Source organism: Octopus bimaculoides, chromosome 3, assembly GCF_001194135.2.
Source record: "Octopus bimaculoides isolate UCB-OBI-ISO-001 chromosome 3, ASM119413v2, whole genome shotgun sequence".
In the NCBI taxonomy this organism is placed as follows: domain Eukaryota; kingdom Metazoa; phylum Mollusca; class Cephalopoda; order Octopoda; family Octopodidae; genus Octopus; species Octopus bimaculoides.
This window is the reverse complement of record NC_068983.1, coordinates 16680298-16708127: the sequence shown is the minus strand read 5'-3', so window position 1 is coordinate 16708127 and position 27830 is coordinate 16680298. Positions and strand designations below refer to the sequence as shown.

The 27830-nt window shown below is 37.1% G+C and overlaps 1 protein-coding gene across 4 annotated transcripts in view; it reads right to left on the bottom strand.

Annotated features, from left to right (window-relative positions):
• LOC106883330 (proprotein convertase subtilisin/kexin type 4) overlaps positions 1–27830 on the bottom strand; it is a 146180-nt gene that overhangs the window by 43941 nt on the left and 74409 nt on the right. For all 4 annotated transcript variants that reach the window (XM_052966058.1, XM_052966059.1, XM_052966057.1 and 1 more), the window contains 8 exons: positions 24203–24279; positions 21170–21258; positions 17339–17511; positions 14178–14390; positions 10978–11078; positions 10023–10126; positions 7077–7194; positions 764–1077 (listed from right to left, as the gene is read on the bottom strand). In XM_052966058.1, coding sequence (XP_052822018.1) covers positions 764–1077; positions 7077–7194; positions 10023–10126; positions 10978–11078; positions 14178–14390; positions 17339–17511; positions 21170–21258; positions 24203–24279 — 1189 coding nt within the window. The remainder of the gene's footprint in view (positions 1–763; positions 1078–7076; positions 7195–10022; positions 10127–10977; positions 11079–14177; positions 14391–17338; positions 17512–21169; positions 21259–24202; positions 24280–27830) is intronic.

Genomic DNA, 27830 nt, shown 5'->3' with positions numbered 1-27830 from the left:
TGTGGGGATGGGGTAAGTCGATCACATCAACCTCAGTACTCAGCTGGTACTTATTTTATCAACCCCAAAAGGATGAAAGGCAAAGTTGACCTAAGCGGAATTTGAACTCAGAATGTGAAGATGGATGAAATACTGCCAAGCATTTCACCTGGCATACTAATAATTCTGCTAGCTTGCCTCCTTAATAATAATAATAATAATAATCCTTTCTACTAAAGGCATAAGGCCTGAAATTTTGGGGGAGGAGACTAGTTGAATACATTGACCCCAATGTTTTATTGGTACTTAATTTATTGATCCCGGAAGGATGAAAGGTAAAATCAACCTCAGCGGGATTTGAACTCAGAATGTGAAGATGACCAAATTGCCACTAAGCATTTTGCCCAGTGTGCTAACAATTCTACTGCTTGCCACCTTCAGCAAGTATCTTCTACTAAAGCCCCAGGATGAGTAAAGCCTTGTGAGTGGATTTAGAAACTGAAAGGAGCCCGTTGTATATATATGTGTGTGTGTGTGTGTATGCGTGTTTATGTCTGTGTGTGTTTGTGTGCATGTCTTTGTGTCTGTCTCCAACAATTGATATAGGTTTGTTTACATCCTTGTGACTTAGTAGTTCTGCAAAAGAAGACAATACAAGTACCAGACTTTAACAAAAAAATAAGTACTGGAGTTGATTTGTCTGACTAAACCACTTACGGTGGTACTCCAGAATAGCCACAGTCCAATTACTGAAACAAATAAAAGATAAAAGAAATAGAATTACCTGTACTGGAGTGGTGATTTGAAACATCTTCTATTTCCAACAGCCACACACCAATGGCATATTCTCCCCAGAAGTGGACTGTGAGGAAAGGCCAATTTTCAAACGTTGTTGCCACAAGATCATTTGGCCGAGGTGGAAGCAATACGGAGCGTGTGCCATTTGGTGATGTCAACATGATTTTAAGGTCACCCCGTCGAGAATATGTTAAACTTATCTGTGCCTGTACATGTTCCAAATACTGAACTGCATTTTTTGTGCCCTGACAACCATCTACATTCAGGTAACTTTTACGGACAACAGAATTTGTTAAGGGCCTTTGTTGGTTAAAATGAAATTAAGAAAAGAGAAGAAATAGTGTTATTCATTTTAATTAATTTGCAGCAAAAAAATTTGAATTAACTGTATACGCTTGCTCCTTTCACCCATCCACACATTCCAGGCTTTCTGATACTCTTCTTTCATCTGTTCTCCATCTTGATCACATTACCTGAGTGAAAGTAATGTACTGAACACCCTTTACACTCATAGTGCACAAAGCATCTCTTTCTATGCACCTCAATGGCAAATGCCATGCAATACATCCTCAAGAGCAATGGTTCTCAACTGAGGTCCATATAAGATTTTTGGGGGTCCATGTTACAAAATAGTAAGTTGGGGATCCACAATAGTATTTTAAGGGCCCCTGAAAAATTTTTGCTTTCGATGTATGTATTGCTATGTGCTGCAAGAAACAGCCAGGTTTCTTTCTCTACCATTTTACATAGTTCAATCTACACAAGTTAATAAGTGAAAATTAAAATAAGAATAAAATAGTAATCAAAGGGGTTCATAAATAAAATAAAAAAATGGTTGAGAATCCCAGCTCTAGAGTGATTAGTAAGCAAGGCAAGAGAAAACATGGTTGAGAAGTCCTTTTAGTCTTTTCTTGCTAAGAAGAAGGTAACCTTTCTAGTGCTGTAAAATAATGTACATCGTATAAGGCAGTAGGGGAGAATAACCCTGAGATATTACTGTAAATAGACTGTTGTGATTCTCTCTCTACTAGATCTGGGAAAGCTACGCTTTGCTGAGGAGATGTAAGTAGAGCGAAGCGTGTCTAGAGTTGTCTCCTGTACTTGCCAAAATCAGGCTAAAATAATATTAGCAATTGAATTAATGTTCTCTTTTTCACCCCGTAATTAATATTTGATTTATCTACTTTACTACATTATCTCCACTTATTTTGCGTGCGAACGGTTTCTCTAGGTATTTTCTTTCAAACACTGTTTCACAAAAATTTGTTTGTACCCAATATTTAAAGAAATTAGTGGTTAAAATCCACGAATTTACAGAACAAAATTCATTCCTCATACACCAACGAACCAAAAACAAGAAAATATAACTGGCTCATATATCTAAGGGAGATATCTCCCATATATGTCAGAGTAGTTTCCCTTATATAATATTTTTAATCTTAATACGATTTTTTTTTTGTTTCAAGTATATACAGACACAAAAAATTAAATTGCTTAGTTATTGGTCACAGTATTTACGCTATTTTATTAAAATAACATGAATATTGTGTCCACATTTGTCTACTATTTATATTCATTTGACTACAGTTTGCCAGTCAAGTGACAACACAATTTTATCTTCGTTCTTCACTTGTAGACAAAGGACAAGATCAATCCTCAAGGAATTTAAAGACATCAAAGTTAGTCGAACTCTTCAGTATCTTTTAACGTTTGAATTGCAATCTATAAAGTATTTAAAAGGCTAATGTTCCTTCATGAATACATTTTTGCTTGGTAATTTCCTCCAAATAGCTTCTCTCAGTTTGTAGCTTCCCAATTTACCACTCATTATTCACAGTACAGCCATGTTCCAGAAAATCAAGGAAAATGACACCTTCGTCATCTCAAAAACAGTCACCATGACGTTCTAAAACAACCACAAGCTTTTGAACTTCTTAGCCTTCAGAGAAGAGGTGTGACACCATTCCATAGACTGAGCTTTTATTTCTAGACCATGAAGGTATGTCTACATTACATTTCCTGCCACCTGATTGGAGTAAAAATTGTCTACTTTGGCTTCAAGTACTTCCATTAAATCAGAGTAGACTGCCACACTTCTCTCCTTCAAATTGAGTGTCAACTACTGTGGTGCCACTTTGCACACACTTCCTGATTGCCAAAGTTTTTCTACCATCCAGTTGTGCAGCGATTTTACAATTGTGACTTTTCTGTCTCTGTGAATCAATCCATCAACTTGTTGGTGAATAGCATCAGTGATCAAATCTTCGGATGCTGAATCTCACAGAAGCAATAGCAAGTGACCAAGACTTTTGGTGATTTGCTGTGCTTGAGAAGACACGTCAAACTTAATGAAATCTTAGTTGTAGCCAGCGCTGGTAACGTGTGAGGTACCCATGCCAGTGACACGTAAAAGGTACACAGTACACTCAGCGGAGTGGTTGGCATTAGGAAGGGCATCCAGCTGTAGAAATAAAACCAAAACAGATTGGAGCTTGGTGCAGCTCTCCAGCTTACCATCAAATCAATGCCAGCATGGAAAACAAATGCTAAATGATCTTCCATTCATGGTTTGTTTTCAATGCTGTTTTCTCTTCTTTAAATTTCTTCACATTATTTTTGTCAGTGGTATCTTCTCCATATAATACCTGTAGCTTTCAGTGGATATTGGATAGTCTGCATGCCTCCTTCATCAAGAATACAATGATTGCATGTTACTGCTGCTCATATTTGATTATTTGATTGCAATAAAGAAGAACAGAAAGAAAAGTCACTATAGAAGAGTTTCTCAACCAATATGTGCAATGTGAACTACCTATGTCAGATAATATTAAGATATGTCCATTTTTGCATTACATTCAGTAGAAACTCTCATGTGTGTATATGTACAAATACGCAAACATACAGAACCGATATTGATTCCGAACGAGGTACTTTTTATTGTTTTGCGTAATATAAAGTCTAAAACTATGAATATCATAGAGGTAGATCAAGAAACCAATGCCAGCAGGCTCACAATGTGCTGGGCCAAAAGAGTTATCAGACGAACTAGTGCTAGATTTAAGTGGTCTGACTTGCATTTTATCATTAGAACTGCTGGATTCATGATTATAGGTATTTTGTCATTAGGAATGTTGAATTCATAATTATAAAGATATGGGTCTAATTTCTGGACCAAGTAGTGTATTGTGTCCTTCAACATAGCACTTCATTTCATGTTACTCTAGTCTACTCAGCTGAAAATACATACTAATTACATATTGGTGCAGCTAGTTTTCCCTCCAGGTGTCACATCCTCAATGTTCTGCTAAGTCAAGGTTGGAAGGGCTGAGTGGGTTTCTAAGTCTGTTTGTAATTAAATAGGTACCTAAAACATTTAGTGAAATCATAGTACATGCTATTAGCTTTTGCTTGCTTACAAGTGACAGCCATTGCTTAATTTTGTTATGGAGGCCCCTTGTGCTCAAATTCATAGTAATATGGCTACTCATATGTTTACAAGTCCTGTGAGTCAACTGCAGACATGAATATTTCGAATAATTTTAAAAACAACAACAACTGCTGCAGCAGCTGAAACATATTTAGGCATGTAATGATATTTTGCATTTTACTTATTATATTTTATAAAAATAGTTGCAGCATCAACTTTTACAAATGGGAGCCTTTAAGAGGTCACTTGGCCTGCTATAACAAGCAGCCAAATCTTCCTCAAGTCATAAACTATTGTCTTACAAAAAAACCACATTAGATGCTAGATCAATAATGTACTCCTCTACCCAACCCCATACAAATTTCTGAGTATCTTGATGCTCTTCAAATACATATTAACCCTTTTTCATTCATATAAATCTGTCAAATATAATAAATGCTTATTTATTCACATTGTTTAGAATTTTTAGAATGGCTTTGTCAGGTAGGTATGAGAGGCCAGATCTAGACAGTTTGAACATAACACAGATATGGCTGATGTAATGCTAAAGGGTTAAATCAGTTTGCAATTTATAAATTTTCAAATTTATTTTTGTTGCTGAACCCCAGATCAAACCAACTTACCAACAAAAGCACTTAACCATGTCTAAACATGGCTCTCTAAGACTACCCTATCCAATATCTTCTTTTTCTTTTAAGATTGACAGAGTTCTGAGACAGATTTGGTCATTATTTTTTACTTTAACAACCACCTAAGTATTTCTAAATACCTGTGCCTTTCTCTATTCACCTTACAATAGAGAATTTATAAAAGACACAGTGATGCATTTCTATAATAAGGAACTGGGATTAAACTAGGATTTCTTGCTATGTCATCACATTTTTACTACTACCATGATGATGATGATGATGATCAGTCATTTTCATCATCATAGGCCTTGAAGTATAGCATTTACTCAGCTACAGTAGTTTTACAAATGACATGTGCCAACTTGTTCATATGAAATACCAACTCAAAACAGCATTATTTAAATAAACTATGCTAATGCTAGTAAACTATGTTACTGTAAGCGAATCTTGTTAATCCCTTTCTGTCTATTCTAACCAATAATTTTGATGTTAATCTAAACAAAAAATATCCAGTGGAAACCAAGTCTAGCCTTTTAACCTTCAGATTATTCTGTCAAGTGTAATGCTTAATAATCCAAATTGTTTTGAATTAATCCTGCATTATCTCGTAGCTTTGGAATTTTGTTGGTGTAATTGTTTACTTTTAGAATGATGTTGTAGGGTAGGTGGGAAGGTGGATCCAGCTGGTTTGAACATAAAGTGGGTAGAATATTTGGTTTGGGTATAAGCTAGTTTAAATTCTAAAGGGTCTAGGTACAGGAAAATATTACTCTGCCTGGAAATAAGTGTGGTCTTGCAACCAGAAAGGGTATTTCGCCATTGAAAATCTGCATCAACAAATTCTATCTTAACCATGCAAGCATGGAAAAATGAATATACGATGATGATGATGATGATGAAGAATGGCCCATGTAATCAAAAAGGTGGAACTGGCTTATGATGACATTATGACATAGCGAAAGCAAGTCATTAGAGAAGCTCACACTGTTGTATCAAGAAGTGTGTAGAAATTGTGTAAGAAAGTGTGGTTAAGAAGTTTGCCTTGCAGCTATGTGGTTTCAGGTTCAGTTCCACTGCATGGCACCTTGGACAAGTGTCTTCTACTATAGCTCCAAGCCAAATAATGCCTTGTGAGTGGATTTGGTAAAAGGAAACTGTATGGAAGCTTGTTGTGTGTGTGTGTGTGTTTGCATATGTGCATGTATGTATGTATGTATGTTTATAGCTGTGTTTATATTATTGTCTGTAGTTGTTACCACCACCACCACCACTTGACAAAAACCAAAGTCCTAGTAAGTAGACAAATCACTAATCCTTTCAGGGAAATGGCCCTGCTCAATATGTAAGAAGGGTGTAGGTAGAAATTCCAATACATTGTATCCAGTGCAAGCTTTGGACACATAAGAGGTATCACAGGAAGGTTAACGGAGAAAATAGTCTCTGTGTGAGGCAAATGTGCCACAATAAGCACTAAAAATGCACCGACAATAGACTCCTTGGAATACTTGGGGGAGATCATTTGAAGTAATAAATAGCTCCTATTACCTAGGCAACCAAGTTAGTAGTGGAGGAGGAAGTTCTGAAAGTGTAGTAGCTAGAATAAGAACGGGCTGGTCAAAGTTCAGAGAGCTACTACCTTTGTTTGTAACAAAGGGCTTCTTCCTCAAAGTGAAAGGCAGATTGTGTTGTGCCTGTGTATGTACAGCTAAGCTACATGGCAGTGAAACATGGGCTTTGACTATAGAAGACTTGTGAAGGCTTAAAAGAAAAGAAGCTAGTATGTACCACTAGATAGGTAATGTCAGTGTGCACACATAACAGAGTAAATGATTTAAGAGGAAAACTGGGTATAAGAGGTATCAGATACATAAAGAGAGACAAAATGCTGCTAAGCATTTTTTCTAATGTGCTAACATGTCTGCCTGTTCATCACTAACAACCAAGTTTGATAAATACGTCAGAAAAATTGGAATTGACATGAGAGCAGAACAAGTCCCAAAACTGCTTTGTTGGGGGACAGCTAGGATTTTGAGAATGGTACTTGGATGTTGAATGTCTTCCACAAAAATTAACAACCAAGTATCAAAGCTTATAATGTGCAGAAAGAGACCCTGTGGGACTTCTGACAACAGGCTGCTGCCCACTCTCACAGAATCAACCAGAGCAAACAGGACCGAGAGCGCTAAGAAGTAAAACAACAACAACAACAACAGTGGTAGCACAACAACAACGTTTTTACTTACACACGGAATTCTTTTGAAACTACTTCACATATGCGTTTCTCTGGAAGTTTCACCCATACTTTAGCATAATTTACCATAGCAACAGCATCCATCAGTCCGTATCCATAACGTAAACTCACTGTATATGTAGAAAGAGAACATAATCAAAGACAACTTCAATGAAATCAATTAAATTCTAGCTGCAGGAATATTTTGATCATAATCATATTTGAAAATATACTCAAACTTGTTTTTTTATTACTTTGTTTATGATGTTTTTATGGTTTTATAAGAAATGGTGGTGCAGTACCCTGTTTACAAGGCCCTTGAGAATAGTGAGAACAAAGAGAAATTGAACCAAGACTAACGGGTTACTACAATAGGCAGTCATGTTTTGAGATATTGAGTTATCTGTCCTTGACCTCAGATTAGGGACCTGATCTGAGTGTTAGATACAGAGTGGACTCTGCAATCCATCACAAGGTCCAGTTTTTGTTGCAGTGTGGTGGCTTCTGTGCCTCAATGACCCCTGAAAGTAGAGACTCCTGAGAGCAATGACCTTTGAGAACAATGACCTCCGAAGACAATGATCCCAAAATTTGAAACAAGCTCCTAATGAGGCTTCCTATGCTGGATAGGTCAAAGGACAGAAGTCAGACTAACGTGGACCACCTCTTTCCAGAGGTAACAAATAGGTCTGCATGTGGCCAACACCTTTATCTAGAAAAAAGCAAAGTTATAGAAGCATCAATGCCAAAACAAAATTAACAAGACTTCGAAGAGGAAGGCCTTTCCTCAGGGGAGACAACTCAGAGTTGTGAACTGGAGAAAAGTTGTCAACGGCCTATGCTTCACAGAGAGTGAAGGGCTTAAGTAAAGAACTCTACAATAAATATCCCCAAAACTTGATAGTGATGTTAAACTAGGCAATGGATAAATGCTTCTACTCAACAATATGTCGAGCTTACAGAATTTCACTCTTAAGATTTCTGTCAACCCAAGTAAAAAACTTGTGTTCAGTGGGATCAAACTAAGTTATAGGATTTCAAAGAAAACTTCTTAACCAGGGTATTAAACGTACACACATTGTATTGTGTATAGGGTGGATAGTTCAAAGAAAGGCTGGTGAGAATAGTTCATGTTCTTCTTTCACTCTTCATGTTCTATGCCCACATGTATTGTCAATCATCCACTTACATACTAAAATGGTAATATTCATGATTCTTCTTGAGAAAGGTACAGCAGTGGTCTTCTGTTGCCTTCTGTTAGTTTATTTGCAGTTAAATTCACTAGTTTTCTGTTCCCTCAAACTTACTCTTGAGGTGCAGGGTCCATTTAACCCTTAGATAGAGGGAATGGTTCATCTGGTCTGTTTATGTCCCTGTAACTTAGTGGATTGGCAAAAAAGGCTGAAAAGAATAAGCACTACACTTGACAAAAATAAGTACAAGGGTCAATTTGTTTGGCTAAACCCCTGATGGTGGTGTCCAGTTATGGCCACAGTTGTATGACCAAATCCTTGAAGGCAGTGTCCCAGTTATGGCCAAGTTGTACGACTAAACCCTTGAAGGCAGTGTCCCCGTTATGGTTACAGTTATTCAGCTAAACCCTCGAAGGCATGGTTACAGTTATTCAGCTAAACCCTCGAAGGCATGGTTCCAGTTATGGCCACAGTTGTATGACTTAAACATGTAAGAGATAAATGTGTGTTATATTGGAAGTACATGTACTGCTAGTTTACTTATGTCAGCGAATAGTTGCTGAAAAGGATATTGTAATGATAGTAGAGATTTTAAGAGCAATATTAGTAAGAATAGCTTCTCTGATATTCATGGTGATTCTAGTAGTAACAAAAATTCTGGCTGGATTTGAAACCTGAAATTCCGATTAATTGATTGGAAATCTCATCTTCTTTAATGAGGCTTAATGAAAATATACTGTTGCTTTTGATAATTGCAATTTTCTTTCTCATGGCAACATAAAAAAAAAGTGTGTTGATTTTTTCGACCAATTAGTAAGCGTTAGCTTCATCTTCCTCAACTCTGTTGTCCAAAATTCATCTTTTTCTCTTCTATTATAAAAAGAGGAATACTATGAGATAATATTTAGATGTTGGCCTTTGGTCAACAGCAGCAGCCTATGCTGCTCCCGTTCACATTTATCTTTATCATCATCATCATCATCGTTTAACGTCCGCTTTCCATGCTAGCATGGGTTGGACGATTTGACTGAGGACTGGTGAAACCGGATGGCAACACCAGGCTCCAATCTAAATTTGGCAGAGTTTCTACAGCTGGATGCCCTTCCTAACGCCAACCACTCAGAGAGTGTAGTAGGTGCTTTTACGTGTCACCTGCACGAAGGCCAGTCAGGCGATACTGGCAACGGCCACGCTTGAAATGGTGTCTTTTATGTGCCACCCACACAAGCCAGTCCAGGGGCACTGGCAACGATCTCGCTCGAAAATCCTACGAAGGCCAGTCAGGCGGTACTGGCAACAGCCACGCTCAAAATGGTGCATCTTTATGACAGTATAAAGTATATGGGATCTCTATGGGAGGTTTTAAGAAATTGCCTGGACTAGTATTTTTTAAACATGATGTTTTAGATGAGTATCATTCATAACATGGTCACACACTGATGAAAGCTACTGTTTATGTCATGTTCTAGCAGTGATAGTGACATGTGCTATTGTTGTTACTTGCTGTGATGTGATAGTAGTGGCAATGGCTGCTGTTGTCCTAAGACTAACACCTATTGTCTCAGGTGTTCCCTTCGTTTGAAAGTTACACAGCCACTGTAGAATAACCCAACCCTCCCACCTTGTATATTTAGCTTGCTTCTTGAGATATTAGGTGTCTTTTAACTGTTTTTTTTTTCTGCTACAGTTGAGTGAGAGTAAGTTATCAAGACCAACATTGACAAGTAAAAGTCAACAACATTAATTACTTTACAAAATAAACTTACCATTTCTTCCCAAAGCATTTCTTGTCCATTGTCCATCTGACATTGGTTCAGGTCTTGCTGTTAGAATTGTTATGTACTGAATATCCCGCCATGTCAAGTTTTTACTGAAAGTACATAAACCCAATCAGTTTTGTATTCATGTGGTTCTTTGTTTCATGTAATACAGTTAAAATCTAACAACTAGATTGTTTGATAAAACATGCTGCAGATCCATCAATTTGATGCCATTGTAGTAGCTTTTCTCAAGAGTATCTCCTTTGTTCTTGTAGTAGTAGTTGATGATGATGATGAAACTATTCTGCTAGTAATAGGATATGACACCTTTCTGTATTATCTGATATGACTATGCAGGTGATTAGCATGTGACCTTCTTCTTCAGATATTTTCAGTAAGTCAGTGACTACTGCTGATGGTCCAGCTATCTTCTGGTCTTTATATCCTTAACCCTTTAGCATCCAAATTACTCTGTCAAATGCAGTTCACAATTTAAAAAAAATTAATCATACATTATTTTGTAGCTTTGAGATTTCAATGATGCATTTGTTTATTTTTAGAATGACATTGCAAGAAATATGCGAGAGGCCTGATTTGGTCTAATATGGTCAGTTTAAATGCTAACAGGTTAGTCATGTTTAGACTGTACAGTAGTTAATTTCAACTAGTCCCTCATTTGGGTCTACTTGGTGTTGGTCCTATCTCTCCCATGTATTCTCCTCATAATTATTAACATGGTGAATATAGGTCCTTATTATATTGTAACATGTTTTGGTGTGCTTTTATGGCCAGATGCTCTTCCTATCATAAACCATTTTACAAAGCAAACCAAATGCATTTTATCATGCCATCCATACTAGTGAGGTTGTTTGTTGAGATTAAGAAAAAACTTCTTTAAAGAGAGAAAGGGCATTTTGAGTTGAAAACACTATAAAAAAAGCAAAAATAAAACAAAAGTTACTTGGCTTCCAGTGCAAGAGCTACAATTCCTGCAGCTATAGGTGCAGATGCTGATGTACCAGTATGTGTGGAAGTGCATTTTTTCCGGAGGTCAATTGTAACCTAGAATTAAAGAAAAAGACAAGAAAAAATATTAGGAAGGCTTATGAAAAAAATTACAATTAATGATATTAAATGATGTATTTTGGACAGTGTGTAACAATAACCAGACTATTCATTCATTTGTTCATTTAATGTCCATTTCTCCATGGCAGCATGGGTTGTACAAGGATTTCTTTGAGGAAGGGTTTTATGGCCAGATGCTCTTCTTATTATCAACCTTTACCAGTTTTTCAAGCAAGGGAATTTTTTTGTATTTCACAGGTCTTTGAAAGCACAGAGCAACCAGTCACAGTCATAATATCAACAAGGAATGTAGACATCATATCACTGTTTTACTTTGCTAGTGACCAGCAACACTTTAGAATATATATATTCATACACATAACCACACATACATCTGTGTACGTGTGTATAAATATGTAGTGTTTTGATGTAACTGCTGTTGAAGTGAAGACAAAGTTCTCACAATGGAGATACCCAGCAAAGAAGAACACTGAAGAATACAGAATAATAGTTACAGATTTATTTGCCTGCAGTTGTTAGTAAGATAGATAACAGTAATTATTCAGAATTGACAGTGACAAAGTTTCACCTGTTGGTAGTTGTGCATTCTGCTGACAGAGAGGAAAAATGTAAGGATTGCACTCTGCTGACAGAGAGGAAGAAAAGGTAAAGGTTGCATTGTCCCTTTCATTCAGGTGAAAGGTGTTCTTTGGCTGTTGACAGAAAGTCAAAGAGGGTAGAGAGAGAAATGCTCTCTGTTATATAGTCTATGGCCAGGAAAATTGATCAAATCCTAAACAAAGGACTGACCCTTCCATAACCAGCAAGGTCTCAGGAGGTCAAGTGTTTCCCATGAATTATCCGGAAAGGATTTCACACTTGTTTGAGAAGCAACAAACGAGCGGATTTGGTTTCGAATCTCAGGCAGGGCCAAGCGAGGTCTCTGTCCCCCACACAGTTTCATATAGTTTGCCTACATAAGGCACTAGTCTATGTGAGTGATGATTCTTTCATTAATCTTCTGACAGGGTTTTTTTTTTTACTTTTTGAGGAATTAAAACTGAATAATATAATTCCTCAAAAATTAAATTTAAAAGGAAAAATGTTTGTAAGATTATAGTTTGTTATTCAAACTATTTAAATCAACTTTAGAGATTAGTATTTTTCTCACATTTACATCTACACAATATTTCAATTGGTTTAATGGTTGAATGTCAGCAAATATTAAAAAGTTAATAATCCAAAAATTATTTTTCTTATTAGCAATTAAACAATTAAAAATTATTGTATTTGATTTTTTTTCTTCACTATTTTCTCAAAGTGATGAACAGAAAGCATAGAAGAAATAGCATATATCATAAAAAAATGATTGAAAGTTGAACTAATTTTTTTATGGGCCAAGATAAATCACTTAAAAAACTAGTGAGAGAGCCTTCATATGTCTGTTCAATGTGGTAAAAATAATAGATAAATCTCCCTCAAATCAAATAAGGAAACATATACATTAAATCTCTGCCTGTCCAAAGCATTTTCATAAGTTTGTCCTGAATGTCCATGCTTATTTTCTGACTTTTATCTTTTGTTTTATATATGTTATTGTTGTTGTTGGCACTCCGTCGCTTATGACGTCGAGGGTTCCAGTTGATCTGATCAACGGAACAGCCTGCTCATGAAATTAACGTGCAAGTGGCTGAGCACTCCACAGACACATGTACCCTTAGCGTAGTTCTTGGGGATATTCAGCTAGACACAGTGTGACAAGGCTGGCCCTTTGAATTACAAGCACAACAGAAACAGGAAGTAAGAGTGAGAGAAAGTTGTGGTGAAAGAGTAGAGTACAGCAGGGTTCACCACCATCCCCTGCCAGAACCTCATGGAGCTTTAGGTGTTTTCGCTCAATAAACACTCACAACGCCCGGTCTGGGAATCGAAACCATGATCCTGTGACCGCGAGTCCGCTACCCTAACCACTGGGCCATTGTGCCTCCACCAACATATGTTATGGATGAATAATATAAAGCTTTCCTTTCATAGGTCTCAAGTTATTCCAGTGGTTTAAAAAAAAATTGGGAATATGTTTTCTATATGATGCATGGATGCCATGGAAATATGTCCTGTGTATCAAATGTAATACACAGGTCAGGTCAAAAAAAAGACCCTTTTTGGTCATGAATGACTATAGGATTCTACCTAGAAAGTTCCCCTCCAAGGTACAAGGTTGTTTATGGAAGACTAGCAGTCACCCATGCATATCAGCCTCCCCTTCTCCATGCCACCAATGTTATCCAAAGGAAAAGCAAAGGCTGATACAGCTTGGCACCAGTAATGTCAAAGCTCATTTCTACAGCCGAGTGAACTGGAGCAACATGAAACAAAGTGTCTTGCTCAAGAACACAGCACACAGCTTAGTCTGGGGGATTGAACTCACTACCTCATGATTGTGAGCCCAACGTTCTAACCACTGAGCCATGTACCTTCAGACAGGTCAGGTAAAGAATTAATTAAAGAATCCTAGATATACTTGTGTCCGCCTGACTGGCCTTCGTAGGATTTTCGAGCGAGATTGTTGCCAGTGCCCCTGGACTGGCTCTTGTGCGGGTGGCACATAAAATACACCATTTTGAGTGTGGCCGTTGCCAGTACTGCCTGACTGGCCTTCGTGCGGGTGACACGTAAAAAGCACCCACTACACTCTCTGAGTGGTTGGCGTTAGGAAGGGCATCCAGCTGTAGAAACTCTGCCTTATCAAATTGGAGCCTGGTGTTGCCATCCGATTTCACCACTCCTCAGTCAAATCGTCCAACCCATGCTAGCATGGAAAGCGGATGTTAAACGATGATGATGATGATGGTTGTATCATATGCCTGTGTGATCATGGATGACTGGGGTCTAAACAACAACAACAACAACAACAACCTAACTGTTTGCCTCAGTCAACAACTTACCTTCTTGTTTATAACAAAAAACATTATGCAGAGTGACAAAACTATGGTAAACAAAAACAGATATGTATAGAAACAAAATTCCTCAGTTGTAACAATTTTTCAAGTGATAAGAAAAAAAAAGAAAGAAAGCAAGAATAAAAGACAAACTCACAATCTGTGGCTCATTGAAGGATCCACTACTGTAAGTAGAAGCGACTGTTGAAGCACATTCTTCTAGATACCAAGGTTTTACACCATTTTTTGATGTACTACTGATTGATAAGGTGTAGATGCTATTAGTGTACCCATCGCAATTGCAAGAATCATAATAAGAGCCTCCGTTGCCAGACGCCCAGACAAAGATACTACCTAAGCCACCTCTTCCCTGAAAAATAAAACAAAAAAACAGAATGGTGGAGTGGAAAATTGTTCTGACTCAATTTATCTTGTAGTTCCTACAAATGTTTTCTATTCTTAAAAGATACATTCACTCCATGTGGTTGTGTGGTAAGAAGTTTGTTTAGCAACTATATGGCCATGGGTTCAATCTCACTGTGAGATACCTTGGGCAAATGTCTTCTGCTATAGCTCCTGAGCTGACTAAAGCCTTGTGAGTGGATTTGGTTGATGGAAACTGAAAAACGCTCATTAGATAAATATGAGTGTATGTGAGTCACCTTGCTTTGACATTTCCTGATAGTTACAAATGAGTGTCATTATAATGCAAGTGTTGTCCTTTGTTGCCAATCTTCTGTGAAAATATGTCTGGTCATGGGGAAATATTACCTTACTTAGAAACAGGTAAAGGTTGGAAACAGGAAGAGCATCCAGCTGTACAAAATCTGCTTCAATGAATTCCATCTCACCCATGCAAGCATGGAAAAGTGGATGTTAATATGACAATGATGATGTAGTATATTCTCTTAATCCCTAATATATATTTACCATTTATTCCTTTATGCTTCCTCTCAGACATCATTAGACACTTAAGAGCTTCTTTGCAAATTCAACACTCTGCTGGAATTTCTTTCCTAAACATTTTGTTACTGAATTATTTACTGTGCTAGTCTTCTACAATCAGCATACCATTGGAACTTTCTTCGTAAACATATTTAACTAAAATATTTTGCTGTATTCATCTCCAAAATATTTTTCCAGTTCAGTATAGGCACCACATTACTCTTCTTTCTTAGACAAACAACTTTAAGAATAGATGGCAGGTTTAATCAAATGCCTGCTTGAACACCACCACACAGTTCTTAGATGCATTCACTGGAATCCTATCTGTTTCAAACTTTCAGAGTAAGAGTCTGATCTGAGGATAACTTCCTCTTGGTTATTTCATTTATTGTATTAAAATGTGGAGTGGCTGAGTATTCCAAAGACAACTGTAACCTTAATGTAATTACCAGGGAGAATCAGTGTAACCCAGTGGGTGACATGGTTTAATTTTGACGTTTCAAGATCGGTGGAATAAAAATAACTTACTTGAAAATCAGAAAATGCATCAAGCTATAGAATACAGTTTGTCCACCATATGCCAGCATAAACCCAATCTAATGTAAAAACAATAATGATGATGATGATGATGGTAATGATGAATTAAGGTTTATTGCTTTTTCTTTTTTATTTCTGAAGTGAATATATTTTTATTGCAACTATTTTACTCTTTTACTTGTTTCAGTAATTTGACTGCGGCCATGCTGGAGCACCACCTTTCGTCGAGCAAATCGACCCCAGGACTTATTCTTTGTAAGCCTAGTACTTATTCTATCGGTCTCTTTTTGCCGAACTGCTAAGTTACGGGGGCATAAACACACCAGCATCGGTTGTCAAACAATGCTAGGGGGACAAACACAGACACACAAACACACACACATATATATATATACATACATACATATATATGACGGGTTTCTTTCAGTTTCCGCCTACCAAATCCACTCACAAGGCTTTGGTCGGCCTGAGGCTATAGTAGAAGACACTTGCCCAAAGTGCCATGCAATGCGACTGAACCCAGAACCATGTGGTTGGTAAGCAAGCTACTTAACACACAGCCACTCCTGACTATTTGTGTAACTCTTATGTTACAATATTTCTGCTGAAATACACTACTTTTGTTTCACTTAAATGAAGAATTTAGTAAAATAAGAGTCATTATTAAGCTGGTATTTGGAACATAAACTGAAATAATATTTTGTTGGCATGTCCTAATTTAGACCATTTTAAAACAGGAAGTTTGTGTCACAGAATCAGGAGCAGTTTCAGCTGGGTTGGTATCAAAAGGATTAAGAATCTCATGTAATCAAAAACAACATGAAAGTGGGATGGGAAGGGAATGGTAACAGATTTAGAAAAAGCTACTGCAAAATCTACAAGATAAACACACTTTCGTTTAAGAAAAAGTTCCAGAATGTAGGGAAGTGTTATCTGCAACATAAATAACAGTGTATCTGGGTCATTACTAAATATTCAATGTAGCTTTTATTTTAGAAAAGAGATGATCAGAGGTTATCAAGTAAACTATTCTCATAATTTCTTTCATTACATATTTATTTGATATCAAACCTAGTTTAAAGTATTTTTAAGACAAAATTCTTTACAATTTAGTGTAAGAATACTGTATTTTCTGGCTGGCATACAAGGGATCTCTTCAATTTTGCTCACAAATTTTTTAATTATTTTTTTTTTAACTAAACAGTTTGAAACTTCATATACTAGTGTAATTTCTCATGCTGAACACAGTTTACTTTCAACATTTTTAACAAAATTTTGTATTTTAGAAGTTATTTCATATTAAAGTTGTCATATTTAGGTAATTTTAGCCAATCAACGACATTCAGCTGAAGAAAGCTAGTGCTGTTTGCAATAGTAATTGAAAAGCAACAACTAGGTCATCTCTACAAAATGTCACCACTCTCTTCTATTTTATTTTTGTTTACTGCCTGTGTTGCATATCACATGCTTTGTCTTTTTTTCGAAAAGCAAACAAAGCATGTAGTATTAAACACAGGCAGTAAACAAAAATGAAATAGAACAAAGTGGTGACATTTAGTAGAGATTGATTTGAAAATAATTGTCAGGTATCAAGAAGTTTCTATAGACAGAACATGTACTTACAAATAAGATCACTATATATGTGTGTGTATGTGTGTAGAAGACATTCATCCAAGGTCCATATATATGGGGCTGAACCTGAGAGTCAGTAGTTGCAAAGTGAATTTCTTTATCATACAGCCACTGTCTATACCTTGCTGTGCTATTACAAAACAAAAAAAAACAAACAAATAAACTGAATTTAAACTTAGTAAAATACTGGAGAATAAAACTAACCTTTTGAATCCCACTAGCAAATGCTTCTCTCGTGAGAGGTCCTGGTCCATCAACAACTTCCCCATTGTCATCGGGGCCCCAACTGGCAGAATATATATCTATATACTGAGGGTTCAAATTTAGTGATGCTGCCTCTACAGCATCAGTTACAAATCCATCCAACATACGTACACCTACAAAATAATAATAAAGCAAGTGTTATTAAAACTACACAATGAAAAATATGAACTTGGTTTCTGCTCGATATGATTAATTAAGTGTAAATACAGAGGTAAATGTTAGTAGGTATACATTAGCTGACCCACCTCCCTTGGGGTTAATAGTTTTATGAGCAGTATGGTGACTCTAAATAGTGCTGGTGGCATGAACAAAAGCACCTAGTACATGCTATGAAGTGGTTGGCATTAGGAAGGGCAATCAGAAATAGAAATCATGCCAAAGCAGACACTGGAGCATGATGCAGTCTTTACAGCCATCAGATCCCATCAAACTGTCCTACCCATGTTAGTGTGGAACATGGATGTTAAATGATGATGATGATGTTACTGCTGTTGATTATGTTAATCTTTTTGTTAGCAGATTTGTATTGAAATATATCCAACTTTATTTCAGTAAATTTTTAAAATAATGGAAAATTTACTCATATAACAGTCATTATTAAACTTTTTGAAGGCGGTGAGCTGGCAGAATCGTTAGCACATTGGGCAAATTGCTTAGTGGCATTTCATTTGTCTTTAGGTTCTGAGTTCAAATTCTGCTGAGGTCAACTTTGCCTTTCATCCTTTCAGGGTTGATAAATTAAGCACCAGTGAAACAATGGGGGTCAATGTAATCGACTAGTCCCCTCCCCCAAAATTTCAAGCCTTGTGCATTTAGTAGAAACTATGCTTGGAACATAAACTAACCTGGAAGATTTTAACTTAGATTATTTTAAAACCAGAGGTTTGTATCATAGAACTAGGGGTGGCTCCATGTGGGTCGGTATCAAAAAAGATAACAATGATAAAGACAACATTTATAAACATTACAGTTAAGAACAAAAATACAAACATTTCTTCAGCAAGATTTGATAACCCAGTAAGTAGGCAATGAATGAGTTCATTGCTGCTGAGAAAACATTTTTTTCTTTTTTTTCTTTCAAAAGAAAGAGGAACACACAAAATTAATACTTTAATTTCCAGTTTCAAAAGGTGAGGGTGAAGACTTCTAAAAGTTGTTTGACCCACCAACAATAGCAGCCAAATGCTTCTCAAATCCTACCATACCACCTTAAAAAAAAAAAGGGAATAATATATTAAATAATGTAGTCCTAGATACTCTTGTCCTTTATTCTGTTACTGGTTTTAGTCACTGGACTTTAGCCATGTTGGGACATTGCCTTAAAGGTTTTGATCAATCAAATTGACCCCCAGTATTTATTTTAAGTCAAGCGCTTACACTAGCAGTCTCTTTTGGCCAAACTGTTAAGCAACCAGGATGTAAACAAACCAATGTTGGTTGTCAATTGGTGAAGGAGAAACACAAACAAATATGCACATGATGGGATACGATACCCTTTATTTGAATAAAAAAATAAATAATAGTTCAAAGCTGATGCATCCTTGATCATAGGTCTACTGGATTAAAACTGACCTGGGGTTAAACAACAGCATTACCAATATCTGCTATCAATGATACATGCAAAAGAACAATCTGTTGTCTTCTGACTGTCCGATTTGCTTGCTTCTGCTTTGTTCCCGATCAGAAACTATAGGCATAACAAACCAATGGGGATGAGATTGCTATGTTGTCACTCATCTTGAAAAAACAGCAGGTAAATTTTCCTCAAATCACATAGCACCATCTTGGATCAAGAAAGAACACATTAGATAATGTAATGCTACATAAATCTAAATAGCTGGAATGTCCCTGATCATAAATTTTCTCAGTAGAGGCTAAATTTGTCTAAGCATGTGGGTTGCTAGTGGATACTGGCTACTGATGACACTCTAAATTTAGCAATTCTACTGCTGTTGCTGAATACTTTTGGTCTGCTGTTGATATACTTTTGTGTTCTTTAGTACTATATGTCTGTATGGGATGCTTTCTCAAGACAAATACCACAGTTTTGAGGCTTTCTACAACATATCCACAAAAAGTAAAATATACTATGCCATGATGATGATGATGATTGTAAATTTTCTCAATCTAGACTAACCCAGGGTTCACTGCTGCTGCCGCCACCACCACCACCAACATCAAGCATATAGATTGGTTTATCTAAATACTTTCAAATAACATTGTTTATTGAATTCAACGCTGAGTTGTTCAAAAATGTAAATATAAATAACTGGACAACAAAAGCATCAGCAGCACTATTACCAACAATAACAAAGACACCACCATCGCTACCACTACCACCACCACCACCACCACCACCACCACCACCACCAATCACTGTCACTATCATTGCTGCTACCACCACCACCACTAACATCTACACACAAGTTTAACTACATAACTGAGATATTTTAAAAATCAGAATTGTTCTCCAAACAATGGAATAATATGATTTGGAAAATAATAACTTCAATATGGAATACAATAGAGAGATAAGGGTAGATTAGTGGTTAATGGTAGGGTAGGTAGGTTCTGAAAGTAAGGCAGGTGATGGATAGAGAGGGCCTGGGGATGACTAGTAGTGATTTGAAGTCGAGTGGGTTGGTACAGAATAATTATTGGTGGTAACCGGTAGTAAGGTGGCTAAGTGGAGCATATCAGCAACTTGCCCTGGGTATTACATTAAACTGCATTTGGTGGTGAGGCTCCAGTTTGGGAGGTCTGGAGTTGTGGGGAGTATGGTGTCACCCCTGAATTATTGGTGTCTATTCTATCATTCTACTTTTGCCAAACTGCTAAGTTACAGGAATGTAAACAAACCAACACTGGTTGTCAAGCAGATGTGGGTCACAAACACAAACCAAATACACATACATTCATGTGTGTGTGTGTGTGTGTGTGTGTGTATGTATTGGCACCTGTGCCCAGCGTCGCCTTCCTGGCACGTGTAAAGACATTCGAGCAAAATCGTTTCCAGTGCCGCTGGATTGGCTCCTGTGCAGGTGGCATGTGAAATACACCATTTCGAGCGTGGCCGTTGCCAGTACTGCCTGACTGGTCTTCATGCCGGTGGCACGTAAAAGCACCCGCTACACTCTCGGAGTGGTTGGCGTTAGGAAGGGCATCCAGCTGTAGAAACTCTGCCAAATCAGATTGGAGCCTGGTGTAGCCATCTGGTTCACCAGTCCTCAGTCAAATCGTCCAACCCATGCTAGCATGGAAAGCGGACGTTAAACAATGATGATCATGATGATATATATATATATATATATATATATATATATATATATATATATATATATATATATGTGATGGCTTTCTTTCAGTTTCCATCTACTGGACTAACTCACAAGGCTTTGATTCATCTGGAGCTATAGTGAAAGACATTTGCCAAAGGTGCCATGCAGTGGACTGAACCTGGAACCATGTGGTTGGGAAATAAATTTCTTACCATACGTCCATGCCTATACATGTAACTACAAACTATGAAATACTTCAAAAAAGGGAAGAACACACTGAATAAATGTAGTCCTAGATATACTGACTGGAAAAAACAAAAACTAACAACAACAGCGAAGAAATTTTATTTTATTAAGATTAGATGATTGACCTGACATGCGGATATCTACAGAAGCAGACTGAGACGAGATGGTGGATGACTGAAAAGGGAGAAAAACTAATGAGATAATTAGAGAGATAACAGGATATTATGAAAATAGAAAATAAGCTTACCTCCTATACGTGCATTATATGCTACACCAATCCCACAAATTTTGTTATCTGCTTCAGCAGCTACTTCTCCGGCACATCGTGTTCCATGTCTGAAGAAAAATAAAAGGAGATAAGATAGCAGTTATACTATCACTGATTCATTCAGTCATTCAATACCTACACACACCATACCACCACAAATAACCACCGCCATCTTACTACCACTACTGTGATCACCACCAATGCAAATAACCACTGCCACTACCACCACTGCTACAATCGCCATAGCTGCCATCGTCACCACCACTGTAATCCTTATCACCACCTATCATCATCATCATCATTGTCATCACTAATATCAGTACTGTGAGCCAAAAGTAATGGTGTAGCTATATGTGATGCCTTGACTTGTTAGAAAGATCAGTCAAATTCTACTCAAAAAAGGCTATCATAATAAAAAAGACGCCAGGGATAATATAGTCCTAGATACACTATCCATGAAAGTAAGATGTATAGTAATGGGTGGAATGCTTTAATCATAATTATGCATGATCAAAGTTGAGCAAGGGTTAAAATGCTATTACTCATACTGCAGCAATCACCATCATCTCCATGGCCAATAAGGGGAGTAGGGTCAGTTGGTACGTTGATCCATAGTCCAAGGAGTCTAGGGGTGGTTGTGAGGCACCTATATCTTCCTCATTGTCATTTTAATATCCACTTTTCCACGCTTGCATAGGTTGGATGGAGTTTATTGAGGCGGGTTTTCTAATGCCAGACGCCCTTCCTGTTGTCAACCCTTAGCTGTTTCCAAGCAACATATTTCCCCATGGCCAGACATATTTTTGCAGAATATTGGAAATGAATGACATTCATTTACAACATTACAGGATGCCAAGACAAGGAGAACACAAACAAGCACACAATCACACATACATGTATATATATGTACATATGTAGATGTGTGTGTAAGTGTGCGTGCACACATGTGCCTGTGTGTGTGTGTGTGTGTGTGTGTGTGTGTGTGTGTATATATATATATATATATATACATGATGGACTTCGTTCAGTTTCCATCAATGAAATCCACTCACAAGGCTTTGGTTGGCCTAGGGCTATAGTAGAAAACACATGCCCAATGTGCCACACAGTGGGATTGAACCCAAAACCATGTGGTTGAAAAGCAAACTTACTAATCCATGCCTATAAAAAAAAGAAGAAAAACACCTCAGTGGTACCACCACCAGCTTGAATTTTAGGGAGACCCAACCCCATCAACCCCATCTCTCTCTCTCTCTCTCTCTCTTTCTGAGGAATAAAAGTGGTTTCATTTTGTCTTGTAAAATTTCTTTCAGAATCTATGTCCATTTCAACCTCACAAGCATCATCATTACTACTACTATCGTCATCACCACTATTACTATTGTCATCACCACTATCATAATCACAATAATCATTACCATCACCCCCCCACCCGTCATCACCCTCCCCTCACCACTACTATTATGATGATTATCACCATCACCACTCTCACCATCATGATTACACTATAAGCACCACCATGATCACTGTCATCATCATGAACACCACTACCTCTATCATCATGATCATATCCTCAACACCACCACCACCACCATTGCTATCACTATCATTATCACCAGCCCACAACTTCCACCATGAGTGTCATCCTTATCACCCCCACCAACACCTCCATTATCATCATCATTACCACAGTCATGCTCATGAATATTATTACCTAATATAGCTCAGAATATATAATCTAAGTCCTATAAGTATATAAACCAGGCAGTATATCAATCACATGCATGTATGCCATACAGCATGTCATATGACATGCATATCACATCTTACAGTATATAAAAAAAGACATGTGGCATATATATGCCAGATGATGTGTGGGGAGAAGGGCATGTGGTCAGTGTGCTGCATTCATGATTGCAAGATCATGCTTCTGATCCCTGGATCAAGCAATGCATTGGATTCTTGAGCAAAACACTTCATTTCACTTTACTCTGTGATCACTTTGACATTTGACATGTGACGCTTTGTGCACTTGTACAGACTATGTCGATTTGATGGACAACTATATTTTGTAGTCATTATCGGTAATCTATTTCCAAAATGCTTCAGTAGCTCTACTTTGCATTGCTTGCAAACTTACATGTACTGTGATCATTAAAGTGCAACAATCTCCACAATAACTAGCCTTCAATTTCATTTTCTGTTCCTAGATTAATCGGAAACAGATTGCTGTGCTACTCATAAACCTTCCATGTAGTTCAATTATTTGTTGAAAAAAATACCACCAAAGCAACTTAAACCAAAGGACGGGTGCGTTTGCTAGTATGTATGTATATATATATATATATATATATATATATATATATATGTATGTATTACTTAGATGGTATACAAACCAGTACATAAGTTTGATAGCATACTTTTAATTTTTGACTTGTTTTATTCACTGGAGTGTGACCATGCTGGGGCACCAACTTGAAGGGTTTTAGTTGAACAAATCAACCCTAGTACTTCATTTTTTGATTTTTAAAGTTTGTTAGCCTCTTTTCACTGAACTGCTAAGTTATTAGGACTTAAACAAACCAACATCACTTCTCAAGCAGTGTCTGCTACTACAACCTTGAGACAACCAAAAACTTGTGTGTGGATTTTGTAGATGGAAATTGAAAGAAACCCATCCTATATGTGTGTGTGAGTGTGTTTCTAAGTCTGCCTCTCACTACTGCTTGACAACAAGTGTTGGTGTGTTTACATTCCTGTAATGGCAAAAAGAACCAATAGAATTAGTACCAGGTTTTAAAAAAAATGCACCAGGGGTCAATTTGTTCAACTAAAATTTTTTAAGGCAGTGTGCCAGCAGTTCAATGACTGAAAAAGCTAAAAGATAAAAGATACACACACACACACACACACACATGACGGGCTTCTTTCAGTTTCTGTCTGTGTCTCAATATATATATCTACAATCTCACATACTACAAAATCTTTCTTCTTCAATGGAACAAAACATACCTGTTCTCATTTGTAGAATCATATCGTGGTGTAGGATCAGGATCTTTTCCATTCACATCGTAACTTGCTCTAGGATCCTGGAAACAGATGGAAAATAGACAAAAATGATGGATCTGACTCCAAAGTAATAAAAATCAATTTAGCCATGAAGTTCCTCCCACTCCCCACAAGCACCTTTATATGATTGTTGAACATGCTAGAAATGGTAGCTAAAAATTTGGTGCTTTTTGGTCAGGTTGCAATGCTATGTCCAAACCCTCACCTCATTCACACTTTTGTGTATAGTTTAACCTATGAGCATTTAAACAGGCCAGGTCCAGCTCAAATAATCTATTTGTTTTATGTTTAAACCAATCAAATTCAGCTGTTTATGCCAACCCTACAATGTCATTCTAAAAATATACAATCACATCAGCAAAACCTTGAAGCTAAAATATAATGCATGATTAATTGAAAATGATGTGAATAAATAAACATTACTTTGACAGAGTAATCTGATTATTAAAGGGTTAAAGAGGATTGGGCTTGGCAAAGCTAGTTTCTCTTGGGCCCACAATGTTATGCTTTCTCCAGCAGGATGGCTGGGTTAAGGGGAGTCAAATAATGTTTAATAAAGCATTACGGGCACAGCCCAGTGTTCTTGAGCAAGACACTTTATTTCACATTGCTTCAGTTTACTTGTGACATCATGATAACATCGGTGTGGAGAGGGGAGGTAGGTATGCATGGGCAACTGCTGGTCTTCCACAAATAACCTTGCCCAGACTTGTGCCTTGGAGGGGAACTTTCTAGGTGCAACCCCATGGTCATTCATGACTGAAGGGGGTCTTTACTCTTTACAGGCACAGACATGGTTGTGTGGTAAGAGGTTTGCTTCCCAGTCTTTGGTTCAGTGTCACTGTTTGACACATCGGGCTAGTGTCTTCCACTGTAGCCTCGGGTTAACTAAAACTTTGTGAGTGGATTTGGCAGAGGGAAACTGCAAAAAGTTCATTGTGTGTGTGTATGTCAGTGTGTCCGTGTTTGTCCCCACCACCACTGCTTGACAACCATTGTTGATGTATTAACATCCCCGTAACTTAGCAGTTTGATAAAAGAGACTGATAGAATAAGTACCAAGCTTAAAAAAATAAATAAGTAACAGGGTTGATTTGTTCAACTAAAAAGATTCCTCAAGATGGTGCCCCAGCATGGCCACAATCCAATGACAAACAATAATAAGGTTAAAAGACAAACATAATGTGTTTTAGTAGATCCACTATATTATGTTAAGCAATTCACCAGATTGTGTAATATACAATACAAGCTCTCCCTATTGAGTGTGTCTACATATGTGTATTCACCGAAATACAATTTATTCACTCGGTCATGATGAGATGACAGGTAGGTTGCATGTAGTGTAGTTTAATCACAGTTTATATTCATGGTTATATGTTTTCCTGCAAGTCAAATGATTTATCTGCCCTATCTGTTATTGAAACAGTTGTAACCTAAGAGTGTGGTGGTGGCACTTCATCGGTTACATTAATGAGGGTTCCAGTTAATGCAATCAAAAGAACAATCTGTTCGTGAAATTAATGTGAAAGTGGCTGAGCACTCCACAGACATGTGTACGCTTAATGTAGTTCTCAGGGACATACAGTGTATCACAGAATATAACAAGGCTGGCAATTTGAAATACAGGTACAACTCATTTTTGCTAGCTGAGTGAACTGGAGCAACATAAAATAAAGTGTCTTGTGCAAAGACAATGAGTCACTGGGTATTGAATTCATGACCTTACGATTGTGAGTCAAATACCCTAACCATTAAGCCATACACTTTCACTAACCTAAGCATAAATGTACCGTAAAAACCCATGTAATTTGCACACCTGTGTAATTTACGCAGGTGATTTTCAGGATAAAATTTGTTAAAAAAAGCTACTTATGTAAAATTCTCACCTAAAAGTTTTGAGAATTGCCAATATAGCCAGGCGAAAAAGGTTTTCAATTTAGTTGTATTTAGCATAATTTCACTTACTTCTGATTAGATTTTATAAAATTTTCATTAAATAAAAATAATTTCAGTTTAACAAGTATCACATTGAAAGCTATTAAATTACAAAGTGTTCATATTGTTTATAATAAACTTTATATTACATTTCTTGCCCACAAGAGATTATGTCTGATCTTTAGCATACTGCTGTAGGTCTTCTCAAATCACGATCACAGGAAAAGTTGTTGATGAGAATTACCAGCAAAAGCAAAGCTGATAAATATGCACAGGTGTTGCAAATTAAGTTTAATTACCAATAAACATCAGCTTGGATGACAGTGTTCTAACAATACATCCAGGTTAAGTTGGATAATAGTTTTGAAATGGAACAGATGCAAATATAGAGTAAACATTCCATGGTCATGAAAAAACTCATTATATGGCAACAGTTATTTGTTATGTTGATGGTGCCAAATTACCCCATTTACTGTATTTGCCAGCATATAAGACCACTAGCTTTAGATACACCCTAAGACCACTAACATAAGATACACCCTAACTTTAAAGTATATTTTGCAGAAAAACAAATTAAATCTGTTTCATCGTACATTTGGTATCCCATCCATAATATGGTTGCATTAGTTGCATGGCAATTTTCCATCATCTTTAAGAATAAAAAAAGCATGTCTTATACACTAATAGTACTAATATTTAAGAGGAACATGAAGGCACACAGCTTAGTGGTTAGAATACTCAGCTCACAATCGTAAGGTCATGGGTTTGATTTCCAGAGGCACATTATTTATTTTCTAAGGTGGTAAGCTGGTAGAATTGTTAGCACACCAGGAAAAATGCTGGTTGTATTTTGTCTGCTTTTTACTTCCTGAATTTAAATTCCACCAAGGATGACTTTATCTTCCATCCTTTTGGGGTTGTACTAGTTGAACACTGGGGTCAATCCGATTGACTTACCCCTTCCCCAAAATTGCTGGCCTTGCACCAAAACTTGAAAGAAATATTTAAGGGGAACATGACTTACTCCGCTGTCAATATGATTGCCTGCAGATCAGTTTGAAAAATGGAAGAATAACTGGACTCATTTTTTTTATCATATATGCTGGACTATTTATCTCACCTTAGGAGCAATGTACCCTCTAATTTTCTGCTGTGGGTGTGCTTGGAAATTTGCTTGAGTGCAAGCTTTGTTCACAGCATCATCGATTAACATCCATTCTCTAATGCATGCATAAGTCATATGGAATTTGTCGACATAGATTTTTCTCCTGCTGGATGCCCTTCCTGTCATCAACCTGTACCCGTTTCCAAGTGTCTTCCACAGTAACTCAAGGTTAACAAAAGCCCTGTGAGTAGATTTGGTAGATTAGAAACTGAAAGAAGCCCATCATGTATGTGTGTGAGTCTGTGTGTGTCTTTATGTTTGTCCTGCACTGCTACTTGACAACTGGTGTTGGTTTGTTTCTATTCCTGTAGCTTGGTTCAACAATAAGAAACCGATAGATTAAGTTCCAGACTTATTAAAAAAAAGTACTAGGGTCAATTTGTCCACCTAAAACCCCTAAGGCAGTGCTCCAGCATGACCGCAGTCTAAAGATATGTATATATATATATATATATATATATATATATATAT